Source organism: Enhydra lutris, unplaced genomic scaffold (genome assembly GCF_002288905.1).
Source record: "Enhydra lutris kenyoni isolate GAN:26980312 unplaced genomic scaffold, ASM228890v2 scaffoldscaffold29, whole genome shotgun sequence".
NCBI classification, from domain to species: Eukaryota; Metazoa; Chordata; class Mammalia; order Carnivora; family Mustelidae; genus Enhydra; species Enhydra lutris.
Window position 1 is genome coordinate 16750747 of NW_019154113.1, and position 13842 is coordinate 16764588.

Below are 13842 nucleotides of genomic sequence, written 5' to 3' on the forward strand. Positions count from 1 at the left end.
AAGAGCGACTTAGACTGTGCTTTTATTTTAATTAAATTGCTTCTTTCTCATCTTTTAAAACATGACTGTCCAATCTTTTCAGCTTTTAGGTTAATTTGAATAAGAGATCTGAACCGAGCGGCCCGGCTGTACAACTCTTCAAGGACAGTCAATCTGCGGTAAAGAGGAAGAAGGGACATAGGTATGTATGGCCCAGACTTTCAGTTTTGTTTCTCCTCCTCACTTCCCCTTATGTTAAGAAGTAGTGAGGGGCGCCTGGGTGGCTCAGTGGGTTAAAGCCTCTGCCTTTGGCTCGGGTCATGATCCCAGGGTCCTGGGATTGAGTCCCACATCAGGCTCTCTGCTCAGCGAGGAGCCTGCTTCCCCCTCTCTCTCTGCCTGCCTCTCTGCCTACTTGTGATCTCTGTCTGTCAAGTAAATAAATAAAATCTTAAAAAAAAAAAAGTAGTGAGAGGAAGTAGGGAGGGAGGGACTTCTTTTTAATTCCATAAAATTTCAATTCTTGACCAACAAGGAAACTGGTAAGCCACATGCTGCATTTCTTGGTTCTCTTTCCAACAAAGGGGACAGGAAAGACCATGTTACCAGAATCACGTCAGAGAGACTTTAGAACTCCTGCTGGATCTTGTTTGGGGCCCTTCAGTCACCAGACTTATAAATCCGTATTAATGAACTGCAGCTTCTTGAATTTTCATCTTCTGCCCGTTTGATCGGCGTAGGTGGGGGGTCTTCCGTGAGGTGCGGGACCAGAGCTGCAGGGGAAACCCAGGGAGCACTTTGGGTGCTGTGCACATTTTTAGGCCGCACACTCCCATGGAGAACCTAATTAAATCTGCAGATTGTCGATCTCAGGGTGGTGAGATCGAGCCCCATGTCGGGCTATATACTGAGTGAGAGTCTCCTTGAGATTGTCTCTCTTCCTCTGCCCCTCCCCAGAGCACATGAGCGCTCTCTCATTCTCTCTCAATCAAATAGATAAATCTTTAAATCTGCAGATCCTTGCCAAAGAAAATCACATACACACAAGCCTTCACATATAATTTCAAGGGGTTCCTGGACCCTAGAATCCTATAGGGAACCCACAGACCTCAAGTTAAGAATCCTGTTTTAGGGGGTTATTAAATAGACAGCCTTTAGGGGACACGGCCCCAGAGTGAGATGACACATCTCCAGAGGTTAAGTTTTAATCCTCTGAAATGAAATTTAAAAATTAAACATGGACATTGAAAATGGACCGAGCCAGAAGTTAGGGGTTTTTTGTTTGTTTGTTTTTTTAAAGATTTTATTTATTTATTTGACAGACAGAGATCACAAGTAGGCGGAGAGGCAGGCAGGCAGAGAGGAAGGGAAGCAGGCTCCCCGCTGAGCAGAGAGCCCAACTTGGGGCTCGATCCCAGGACCCTGCAATCATGACCTGAGCCGAAGGCAGAAGCTTTAACCCACTGAGCCACCCAGTCAGGCACCCCCAGAAGTTAGGTTTTAGGGCAACTGTCAGATCGTAAAGGGTCAAAGGTTGATACAGCTGAAAACGTATTTTGATTCAAAATCATGTGGGATACATTTTTTTTTTTAATTATTTTCTTGCCACCATAGTAGAAGGCTAGTTGAGGCCTCATCTTTGATTGCCTTTCCTCACCGAGTTGGAACCCCTGCCAGAGGCCATCGGCAGTGTGGTCAGTCCTCTATTTGCCAACGTCATCTTGACCTTAGGAAAGGCTTTCTCGGACCCCACTGGCCTCGCTGGCGGTCTGCAGAGAGTTCATTCGGTCATGCCCCGCGCACGTTTTCAGGAGCTTGTTTTGTCTCGCCCATCCTGGCTGCGCTGTGGGCCACCAGAGTTCCCGTGCTGACTGTTTTTAGCAGAGGCTACCTGACACCATTCCAGGGAAGCTGTTGCCATAGCTACCTCGGCTGTGAGTTACCATTTTCTCCTTTTCGTTCAGCTCGTGGTTTCCCTGATTTTTAACGTAAGAGCTAATGTTCTGCTTTTCTGCTAAGCAGTGAGGAAAAAACTGGGTTTTCATTGCTGTTGCTTCTGTTGTTGATGTTTGGTTTTATGTGTTTGGAAGGGGTGTGTGTGTGTGTGTGTGTGTGTGTGTGTGTGTGTTGTATATAAGGTAAAGCTACCTCAAAAGATAAAATATCAGGAGAGCTTGGGGAAAAGCCAGACCTGCATACACATTCTCTACACCCCCAATTTTTAATTTTGGTCTGGATTTTGGACTAATGGCTATCATCCATGAGGATGGGGAAAGAAGTTGGCTGAGTTCCATTTCACACTGCCTGAAACCCAGGCTCAAGGATGGCTGCCCCCCCTCCCCCGGGTGGAGTCTGAACTCGTCTCTAGCACTGGGGCTGCCCCTCCCCCACCCCCACTGGGAGCAGATGGCAGAGTCAGGCCCCGCTTGCTTTGTCTCCCAGGCTGTAAACACAGTGCTTCACACACACCTGGTACAGAGCCACTCAAGGCTGCCAGCCCATGGAAATCAGGGGACCACCTCCTGTCCAGCTTGAGCCTCTTGGGCTGGACTTGTTTCTCCTGCTCCCCAAAGGACACTATTCTCAGCATTTTCTAGTTTGCTCATCTTCCAAGTGCTCACCAGATTAGAACCAAACCAAACCTTCCCCAGTTTGTCAGTGCACAAGACTGTGATTTGGGTTGTTGCCAGTCCTCTGGTGGCTTGAAGGCCCTGATGACAAGTCACCCTGGTGGCCCTATGGACATACCCAGATTGTGACATGTCACCGTGGGCTCTGCCCTTCCTCCCTGTACTTCTAACCCTAGATGTGTGCTTCTGCTCCCCAGCTCAAGATGAATGCCATGCTAGAGACCCCCGAGCTCCCGGCCGTGTTTGATGGGGTGAAGCTGGCGGCCGTGGCTGCCGTGTTGTACGTGATCGTCCGCTGTTTGAATCTGAAGAGCCCCACCGCCCCGCCTGACCTCTACTTCCAGGACTCTGGGCTCTCGCGCTTTCTGCTCAAGTCCTGTCCTCTTCTGACCAAAGAGTGAGTAGACCCCACGCCCACAGGGCGCCCCCCACCCCCTACTGGTCTGTTTGGCTGGTACAGCGTTCAGAGAAGACTCCTCTCACGTTGTGTCCTTAAGGCATCCATGTAAAGTAGTGTCTTTGGTGTTAAAATAGCCACGGTCTCCATACAAGCTTGGTGTTCGAATCCTGGAGGGGAGGGGACGGGGGGAGAACTTCGTTGCCTGGAAACATCCCTTTCTCCACATGGTGGTGGCCACATCTATGAGAAGGGCCTTGCAGAAAGCAGTAGTCATTTTTAGGTAGATACAGAAAACTTGGACAGTGTTCTAGACCTTTCTCAAGTGCACTGTTGCCAGTCCTAGGGCAGAGGAACCATCCTCACCTAAGATAATAAGCAAGGAAAAAAAGCACAGATTTACGGGTTGGGTACTCTCCATCTGCATTACTGAAAAACGTACTAGACGTCGGCTAAGAGAATACTTGAATTGTGAGGGACACAAGTTTCTCTGTGAAGCCCCAGGACCGTATTTTGGAGGGGGCGAGGGTGAGCACTGCTTCTGAGAGAGGAAATGTTGTGGTGAAATAACGGGAATCTTCATTCTCTGTCACCCCTGTTTTCTAGAGGTGCGTGGTTGAATTTTTCCCTGTTGATGTTCTCTGAGTAACTCTGTCTTCCCTCGGGGCTCAGGGCCAGCCCAGGGCATGAAGCATGTAGCATTCCCTGCTGTACTGGGTCTGAATTCCTTCCTCCTCGCTCATCATTGCTGCTTCACTCTTTGTGCTTCTTCAAACAGATGACGTTCTGCCAGGCGTGCCTTAAGATGGGAGCTTCTTCTAGAACTATCTTACTAAACGGTGTCCCCTCAGCATGAGGACGAAACTCAGTGGAGTTTCTAAGACTCAATGGATAGTAATAGGAGCTTTCCCCTTCTCCTGATATAACTTTTCACCCCCTCTAGGGGGTTGGTGACATGGGGTCAATGATTGTCTTCTAAGAGTGGACAAGTGCCCAGCAGACACATCTGGGAGTTTGGGTTCTTGCTTTGTCTTGTGCAATCGTCTAGTCGATTTTCACATGCTGTTAGTCAAGGGCAAAGAGCTGCCGTTGTGGGCTTTGGATGTTTGAGGTGTTTGTGTGGAGTTTTTTTACTTTGAACAGCAGTGCCAGAACTCGAAAGTTATTATCAAGTCGAGAGTGATGCGTAACTCTGTCACGTTGCCTAATACTTGGAAGTGCCATGTACAGTATAAATGTCATCATGTTGACTTTGAAACTGCTCCTGCTCGGGGGGCTGCCCATCACCATGCAGGTCGAGTAGCCCCACAGCCGGGCATGAGACCAGGCGTTCTTACTCAGTAGTGTACGCACTGACAGAGCTCCTCACCGCACGGGGGGTGTGCCGAATCTGTATGTTTTCCACGTCGGCCAGCATTTTTCTTTACTGCTTGATTTAGAGAATTCACTAGTCCAGACTGGCACGTGACACTTGCACCTGCTGTCACATTGAGTGGGACCTAGTTAGACCCAAGTTCCTCGGCTATCCCATTTTTAGAGAAAAAAGCAAAAGTATTGAGTCAACATGTACATGAAGAGTGTAGATGAGTGCAAAGTTCTCCCAGCATAGGTTCCTGAGTCACCAGGGGAAGCCACGGAGAAGTGGCGGTCGTCTGGTCTCCAGAAAATCATCACGGATGGTCTGATCCCATACTAATTGTTCAAAGTTAAAAAAGAAAAAATTGATTATGGCAGGTCTTTTTACCTCTTTTCATGTTTTCCTTTAAAAAACAACCCAGAAATATTAAATCCAACAGTTCTCTGTGTTCTTTTTCTGCCCTAGCACACTGTCTCCCTGAGCCTGAGGTGCTGGTATGGTGCCACATGCTGAGATGGTCCCACCCACTCCCCTGGTCTGGAAGTGTGTCCCTGGCCACAGATGTCCTTGAACCTCATGGCAGTGTCCACCCTTGTTGTTAACCAGTCACCCGCTCCCTCCTGGTAAAACCCAAATAGGGAAGGATAGAGATCAGTGTCAGTTACTTAGCTATGGTTTGAAGGTAGGTGCAAAGGGACAAGTTGCCTAGAAACTGTTTCCTTCCAAGACCTGTCCCTTTGAGAATAGGACCAGCCTCCTTTCAACATGTTGGAACATTACTTAAACAGCTAAATTCTAAACAGACAAGCTCTTGGACTTGAACATGACAAATGATCAAAGGACAAAATGATTCACTATTTCTCCTCCATCTTTTAACTAACCTCTTATTTTATTATTATTATTTTTTTTTTTTTTAAGTAGCCTCCCTACTGGAGCCCAGTGTGGGGCTCAAATTCACGACCCTGAGCTCAATACCTGAGCTGAGATCAAGAGTCAGATGCTCAACTGACTGAGCCACCCAGATGCCCCAACTAACCTCTTTTTTTTTTTTTTTTTTTTTTAGATTCTAATTTTAGGAATAACTATATCCTGCCCTCATGTAGCTTATCAACAGAATGTTTTCATGTTACCCTCTTTTGTCCTCATTCCTGCATTTTGAATTTGTTGCGTGTCTCTCGTAGACATTATGCATTTAAACTTCTTAGCGACTTTGAGGTTGGACTCATTTTTCCTCTCATTTTGAGGAAACTTCCCAGGAGAAGAGAAGATAACTGAATCCAGCATTGGTCCCCCTCTCATCCACAGGGTGATGGACAGATTCTTGTCAGGATATAGAGGGAGAGGAGGGAGCAGAGAACAGCAAGGGGCTGGCCTGAGATGAGAGTCTTTAGCAGGACCAGCCCCCGAGTGGCCTTCCAATTCCCACGTGACCCTCTTTCTATTTTAATCACTCTGTCAGAAGCCACTATCTTTGAAGTTCTCTCTCTGTGTCACATTTCTGTAATGGCCTCTCATATATTTGAAGCTGAGGACAGGAAACATGTCTGTTATGGGTAAAAGTGCTTCTCCTAAGACTTTGAAGATTTTTTTTTTCCTAGAGGAAGCCTGTCTGCAGCTTTCACAAACAATCGTCTGGGCTAGAAAGTTCAGTTAACTGATTTACTGCGAGCTAATGGTGTCACCCAGTAACGCTGACTGAAGACAGCTGCTTATCATGACCTACGTGTGGTATCAGAGCATATCTCCCTGCTGCTCTGGTATAGGGAAAAAAAAACTGATGAAAGGTGAAGATTGAAAACACGTTATGAGAATAAAGATTTTTTCCCCTCCCTTTAGCATTAAAGTTAGTTTTTGAGTCTATTTCAAGATCGTCTATCCAAAGATACATTAGAAATGCATCTTTTAATGTCTGGAGGAAAACTGTTCTTACATGGGATGATGTGTCTCTTGTTCACTTAGCAACAGATCAATATTTACCTAGTGATTCACTTTTTTTTTTCTCAAGAAATGTTTGCTTTCAGTGGAATAAGCAGACTAAAGCTTGGCTCAGAAATTATGAGAAAATCTAGATGATGCTACAAATGTCCACTTTCTTCTGAATTAAAAATTTAATGCATATTCATTTTCTAAAACTGAAAAATAAAGCACATGAAAATCGTCTGTTAATTCTCCTACTCAGAGATATATCCCATTATTACTTAGGTGATCATCCCTTTGCGTCTCTTTGTTCTACAGATGCACCCTCTCCCCTGCCCAGAGCAGGGGTCTGTATGTGTTGGGTGGCCTGCTTTTATGCCATGGACATTTGCCCACAATGCTATGTATGTTCTAACATTTGATTTTTAATAGCTGCAGAATTCTGTCAACCATTCAAATTTCCTAATGGTTGTTGGCAGCAGTGGTGTAGACAAAAAGCCCGGAATTGAAATCTGGACTAGAATGGAAACCTAGGTCTTCTAAACTAGCCACAGAAACCTGGACCAAGTGACAGCCCTCCTCGCCCTTGGTTTCCTCCCGTGTAAATTGAAACAGGCAGCACACCCGTGATGTCCTTTACCACGAGTAACCTGAGTCTAGTATCACTGTTGTCACCGAGCATCAGATAAGTCCGCTTAGATGAAGGACCCTAGGGTGGGGGTCGTGGCTACAGAGTAAGAACAAGAACCCAAAGAGAAGGTTTTCTTATGTATCTGCCCTCTCCTATTTCCATCCCTTCATGTTCTAGGACGGGCTGGCACTAGCCCCCTTGGACTTTTTTTTTTTTTTCTTTAAGGACCTTTTTTTTCCCCCAGTCTTTTTTTTTTTTTTTTTTTTTTAGATTTATTTATTTATTTATATGACAGACAGAGATCACAAGTAGGCAGAGAGGCAGGCAGAGAGAGAGGGGGAAGCAGGCTCCCTGCCGAGCAGAGAGCCCAATGCGGGGCTCGATCCCAGGACCCTGGGATCATGACCTGAGCCGAAAGCAGAGGCTTAACCCACTGAACCACCCAGGTGCCCCTCCCCCAGTCTTTTTTGTGCATACATGTTTATTATTTAACAAAATGAGTTGATACTATAGAAACTGTTCGGCAGCTTGAAAATTTCAATTAGAAACATATTGTGTAAAAAATTCCATCGATAACTTAAATTTAATGCCATTTCATCCTATAAAGCGTCATATTTAACCAGTTTCCTCTTTTACTGAGCATTTGTTCTTCCATTTTTACATGTTTGGAATTATAACCATTGCTGTGGTAAATGCATATATAGATCTGATTGCTTCCTAGAGTAAATTCTTTTTAATATATTTGCTATATAAAAAGATATGCTTAGTTGAAGGAATTTTACATAAATTGCCAGACTGTTTTCCCGAGAAATATTCACAGGTTATAAGCTCAGCAGCATAGCTGGTTTCTCTTTTCTTCATATGGTAGCCTCTGTTTTCTCGTCTGCAAAACAGGAATAATGATAGTAATACAATTCTTTCCCACTTCCTGGACTGTTGGGAAAACAGATTGCAGTAGTATGTGAAAATGGTTTATATAAAGAATTAGAAGCTTGGAGTTCCAAGGTCCTGGTAGAGTTTTTTCCAGTAACCCGCCATTCTGTGGCTTCCTGTGGCTTTCTTCAGCCTCTGCTGGAGTTGCCCCCACGCCACTGACTGCCTATGTGCTAGACATGGGTCCAGTCACTTTATATTCGGTACAGATAAGAGAGTCTAAAAAGGTGGTATTGTAGCCCTCTCAGCAAGTCAGCTTATGCCATTACATCTCTGATTTATCTACTTTATCCTTCAAGCTCCACGTGCCTTGTTCGTTGGAAATAACATCTCCCCTCCCAGATTTTCTAGCCGGCTCTGTGTAAGGCCCAGAAAAACCCAAGGGGTTATGTAATCTAAGAGGGGGATGGGTCATTCTCTCTCTTTATGTGCTCTGCCTACAAAGGGTATTTTGAGCTATCATTTACACAGAGTACAATGTACAAACCCAAAGTATACAGTTGGGGACCTTTTGCATGACTAGTCACCTGTATAACTACCACTCCCTTGGGCTTTTACAGGAGTGTCCTGAGTCACCTCCTCGCCTCTGCCCCAACCGTGTGTCACCATACCACTTGAATAGGCTTCCTCGAGCAGGCCAGCACTCAACGCACACTGCGGGGTGACCTCAGCCTACATGTCTGTCTGGTCCCCTGTGGCATTGTCCCATTGCCCACTGAGTGCCTACCTCCTGAGCTCCTGCTCTGAGCTATTCCCAAATCCCCTCCTTTCTCTCTCCCCCAAAGTGCCTCTTCTCCTATAAGAAAACCTTAGCGTCTATTCTGGGGAACTTGCCCTGATTTCTCCCCAACCCCTTCCTTCTTCTTATCCATGTGTTTTCCCAGCCTATAGCCTGTGTGTCCATTTAGCACATCCTGCCTTATTTTGTGGGAATTTGTGTCTATCATTTTTTCTTCTCAGTAAAGAAGGTATATCCCAAATGCAGAGCCACACTCGTGCATCCCAGGATCCCTAGCGCTCCCAGACCTTAAGTACAATATTAGCCTTTGGGTCTTTTGTTTTCCATCCTTTGGAGTAGGTGTGGGCTGTTCCCACTTTGGCGAGTGCCTTATGTGGCTGGGCAGGAGAAACCACACTGCCGCCCCCACCCACGCAGCCAGCACTGCCCAGGGGTGCAGGCCCTCCAGGGAATTGGGTGTGCCTTGAGCTCTGATGGAATCTTATTTTGGGGAAGTCCCTTTTCTGTTTCTGAGAGCAGATGGATTGTTGTTTGGGTCCTAAATTAAAGCAGGGCAACCCCAGATATGCATAGAGGCACTTTGCAGCTTCCACCCTTCCCTTGGGCCTCTCGAAGTTTCCAGCAACAGGCCCGGGTTAGGAAGTGAAGATAGGAAACAGGTGCCCCATCTCTGGAAGCCTGCTGGTGAAATTTACAGATTCCCTATGGGAAGCCAGGCTTCTGGATTTTTCCCTCCCGAGCAAGCCTGTCGGTGTAGGTCGTGGTCTAGCTGAAGATGAAGGCCTTTCGTTGGACTGTGGTGGAGCGCTTAGCTAATAGACCAGCCGAGAAACAGAGACTTGAGGTGCTTTTCCTGGGCACAAGAGACATCCAGGAGCCCCTGCAGGGTCTGGACAAGGGAAGCAGTGTGATCAAAACCACAGGTACATGTTTGTGGACCCTTCCTTTCCTGGAGACTAAAACGTACTAGCTTTCTTCTGCCACCCGCGTTCAGAAGAGCTGGGTGTTTTTTATTGTTCTCCATGGGGGTGAGAGGTACCTGAGACATGGGGGCGAGGGCCCCATCCATTCCAAACCGAGCTGGAAGTCGAAAATCATAGCTGACTGTACATGCATGGTGCCCTCCCTGTGGCGTTCCTCTTTGAGGCTGCTGCAGATACTGGGAAGAGAATGGCAGAAACGTCATGACCTTTCCATAGACAGTTCATGGGTATGTGTTCTGTACTTTTCCCAGTCTCTTCTTCCCAGTCACTGGAGCGCAAATTCCAAACAAGAATCCTATTGAACTGGGTAATTAGTCCCCGTGTTTGGTTTCCTGCCATGAGTCTTGGTTAAACAACATCTGGGGATTTACTCCTCCAAGTATAAAATGAGGATGTGTTGTTGAATTTTTTTTCTTCTTTTTTTTTTAGAGAGGGTGGAGAGAGGTAGAGGGGGAGAGAGAATCTTAAGCAGGCTCCACGCCCAGTGTGGAGCCCAATGCAGGACTCGATTTCACAACCCTGAGATCATGACCTGAGCCGAAATCAAGAGTCTTAACCAAAATCAAGAGTCTTTAAATCAAGAGGCTTAACCAACTTAGCTACCAAGGTGCCCCAAGAAGGGTCTTTTTTCTTTGAGAGGCAGGCAGAGAGAGAGGAGGAAGCAGGCTCCCCACGGAGCAGAGAGCCCGACTCGGGGCTCGATCCCAGGACCCTGAGATCATGACCTGAGCCGAAGGCAGAGGCTTTAACCCACTGAGCCACCCAGGCACCCCAAGAAGGGTCATTTTTAAAAAGTTTTTCATTGTACAAACTTTCCAGAGGCACTCTATTTTTTACTTGGTTTCTGTACCACTCTGCTTCCTAATTATTCCTGAGACAGCAGAGAAGATCTGCTTTTGATTTTTCTCTCAAACACTATCAGTTCCATCCCCATTGCATACATCTTCTACTTCATAACAGTATTCATTTTTCTTGTATCTACCCCCCAACAAAAGCTTGATTCTATATATAAAGACACTGTATTTTTCACAGATGTACAAGATACCTGATTTTTATGTACCAAGGACATATTAAATTAAATAATCAGAGGGGCGCCTGAGTGGCTCAGTCGGTTGAAAATCCAACTCTTGCTTTTAGTTCAGGTCATGATCTCAGGGTCATGAGATCAAGCCTTGCGTGGGGCTCCATGCCCAGCTGGGAGTCTGGTTGAGATTCTCTCTCTCACTCTGTCCCTCCCCCACTCGTGCACATTCTCTCTCCCTCTCTCTCAAATAAATACATAAATAAATAGAAGTACAGTACAGAGAACAGCACTAATTCAGATTGCTCTGATAGTGCAATGTACGGAGTTATTAAAGACCCTCCACTCCTTGCATTTTCCTTCCTTGCCTCCTCTTATAAGGCTGTCCGTTTGCAGCGGTGGCAGTGCCAGCGGAGACGTTAGGGCGAGGGGCTTGGGGACGGACACCTGACGTTTGCCGTCTTCACTAAAACACCGTGTAAACGCAGCTTCGCACACTCCTTCCAGACAGATTGCCGCCGCTGACCCCTCCTGGGTGGAAATTCTGGAGCCAGTGCCACTATTTATAGTGAGTTCAAGTTGAAAAGAATTTCATTATTTTGGGCTTAAATTCCTCTTAATTCCCTCTTGTTCAGAGACATTCCAGATCGGATTTAGATCCTTTCCTCCTTGGCTGAACAGGAAAGCTTTGTGCTTTTTATAGGATAAACTCCTAATTGCCAAGTGACTTAATTCCATTGACCTGACGTTACCCATTTTAAGAACTGCGCAAATATTTCCTTAGTTGCTTGCAGTGAACCATTAACAGCTGCTAAGGGGACCTGTGGTGCCCCCGATGCTCTCCTTCTCCAGGCTCCAGCCCTTCCGAGCACATTTACAATCTGTGTTGTCAAAGAGCACCTGAAAGAAGAAAGATTAGTGATGGTCACATCAGTGAGGTCACATTTTCGGGTGACTTCATCTTAAAATTGCTTGTGTTTCTAATGAAAGGGCCGTAATTTAATTCAGTTGGAAAGAGGCTCATCGTCGTCAGTGTGCCTTGCTCTTCTTAAAGCGATTACTTCCAGTTTCCAAGAGTTTATGACCAACCCCTTGCCATATTGTCAGGGCTCTACCATGTCCTTTAAAAAGCAAAACGGCATGTGCCTCCACTGACGCCGTCACCCGGAGTTAGACCCAGCACCTGCAGATGGGGCGATGGGCCCCTGCTCTGAGCAAACCTGTCCCATTGCTGTCACCCCACCTTCCAGTCCTTCCCAGACTAGGATCCAGGGTCCGTCTCTGCCCACCAATCACTCTTAACTTCACTTAAAGTAGTTTATTAAACCAAACTTACTCTACAGGACTTGCCAGGGATCACATCCGTTCTGTGGTCCTTCTCAGTATGTGGTCCTTCTCAACTGGGCTGAAAATTGGCCCAATATCCAGAAGCAGGAAATGGACCTTATTTTCTAGAAAGTATCACATTTCTAAGCGTGGCCACCTTTTATCAGCTTCTCATGTTTTATTTGACCCTGTAAATTCAGTGGTTACCAATTTCAATCCCACACCATTCTTTTTCTCTGCCTGCTGCCCGGCACATCTCCCTTCATTATGACAGATAGTGCACTTCATACTGCAGGACAGTATCTACTTTTAAAAAAAAAATTTAAGGGGGGAGCCTGGAGTGACCCAGAGATCAAGACCGGAGCCCAAAGCAGGAGTTAATGCTCAACCAACAGAGCCACCCAGACACCCCAGAACGGTACCCACTTTATGGGTGGAGTATAGTTAAGACAGGATCGTGGACAGAGTTTTCTAGAGGTCGAGTGGGTGGGAGCACTGTCTCCAGGCAGCCGCAAGGCCAAGATCTGACCGCAGTCTACACGTCGTCCTCGTCAGAAGCGCACATACAGGAAGTCCCGTCCTCCTCCACAGCCTGGAGAATAACTTCCCTTCAGGCGGGGTCTGTGGGGGGCACAGGCCTTCAGATCACAATCTACTAGGTGGCAGAGTATTTACTCAAGAAGGAATTTTCTGGGGTTTCTAAAGAAAATCTCGTGGATTTCTAAAGAAATTTTTTTTTTTTTAAAGATTCTATTTATTTATCTGACAGACAGAGATCACAAGTAGGCAGAGAGGCAGGCAGAGAGAGAGGGGGAGGCAGGCTCCCCGCTGAGCAGAGAGCCTGATGGAGGGCTTGATCCCAGGACCCTGGGATCATGACCCGAGCCAAAGGCAGAGGCTTTAAGCCACCCAGGCACCCTCTAAAGAAATTTCTAAATTTCTATAGAAATCTCGTGGATCTTTCCCTCCCTGAGATCCTAGGAAACGAAGCTTTTACTGCTACAGAAAGCTCTAATCCTTGATGGATGGATATTTGGTGCGATTGGATGCGATGCCCCCCCTACCCCCGCCCTGCTGTGGTCACCCCAGACGACTGTCCGCCAGGGCCATGTGCTTCTCAGGGCTGTTCCTCTGCCCAAGGTGGCCACCTGCACTGCGGGTCGCCATGAGTCACGGAAATGAGTCAGCCCTGGTGGCAGCTTTGGAACCATCCTAAAACTGCCCCGTGTCAGTTTCTAATCATGGAATGAGGGCTCTCAGTCAGCCTGGGTGCATGGCATCATGCCAGACAGCTTCCCTTCAGAGGGAGCCATTAAAAGAGGCCTTCACCCAGAGCATTGGGAAACCTTACCTGGAGGTTGGTGGTTGATCCAGAACTATCTGTGACCTCCTGGGAAGGAGCTCACCTATTTCTCCCCCTTTCCGCCAGCGTCTAATGCCATTGCCACAAACAACCTGACATGTCTGTGACTTGTAGCACCAGATTCTCCTGCTGGCAAGACCCCAAACTGGTGTTTTGGGCCGGATCACAGAAGCTTGAACACCAATTCCTTACTAATATGAACTGAGAAACTGTATATGTTTCTTTTTAATTTGAATTCTGCCAAACCACAGCAGTTGGGACTTTTCCTTCCTTGGCATTTCAGTAAAGGAAGATTCCTCTCAGTGACTAGTAGACATATATATATATATATATATATATATATTTTTTTTTTTTTTAAGATTTATTTTTTTGATAGAGACCACAAGTGGGCAGAGAGGCAGGCAGAGACAGAGAGAGGGGGAAGCAGGCTCCCTGCCGAGCAGAGAGCCTGATGTGGGACTCGATCCCAGGACTCTGATATCATGACCTGAGCTGAAGGCAGAGGCTTTAACCCACTCAGCCACCCAGGCTCCCCACATATATTTTGAATCTATAGTTACCTGCTC

At 46.6% G+C, this 13842-nt stretch overlaps 1 protein-coding gene across 3 annotated transcripts in view; it reads left to right on the forward strand.

Annotated features, from left to right (window-relative positions):
* LOC111152655 (abhydrolase domain containing 2) overlaps window positions 1-13842 on the forward strand; it is a 94438-nt gene that overhangs the window by 24773 nt on the left and 55823 nt on the right. For all 3 annotated transcript variants that reach the window (XM_022511199.1, XM_022511201.1, XM_022511200.1), the window contains exons 2-3: window positions 83-181; window positions 2807-3006. In XM_022511199.1, coding sequence (XP_022366907.1) covers window positions 2813-3006 — 194 coding nt within the window. In that variant the 5' untranslated portion in view covers window positions 83-181; window positions 2807-2812. The remainder of the gene's footprint in view (window positions 1-82; window positions 182-2806; window positions 3007-13842) is intronic.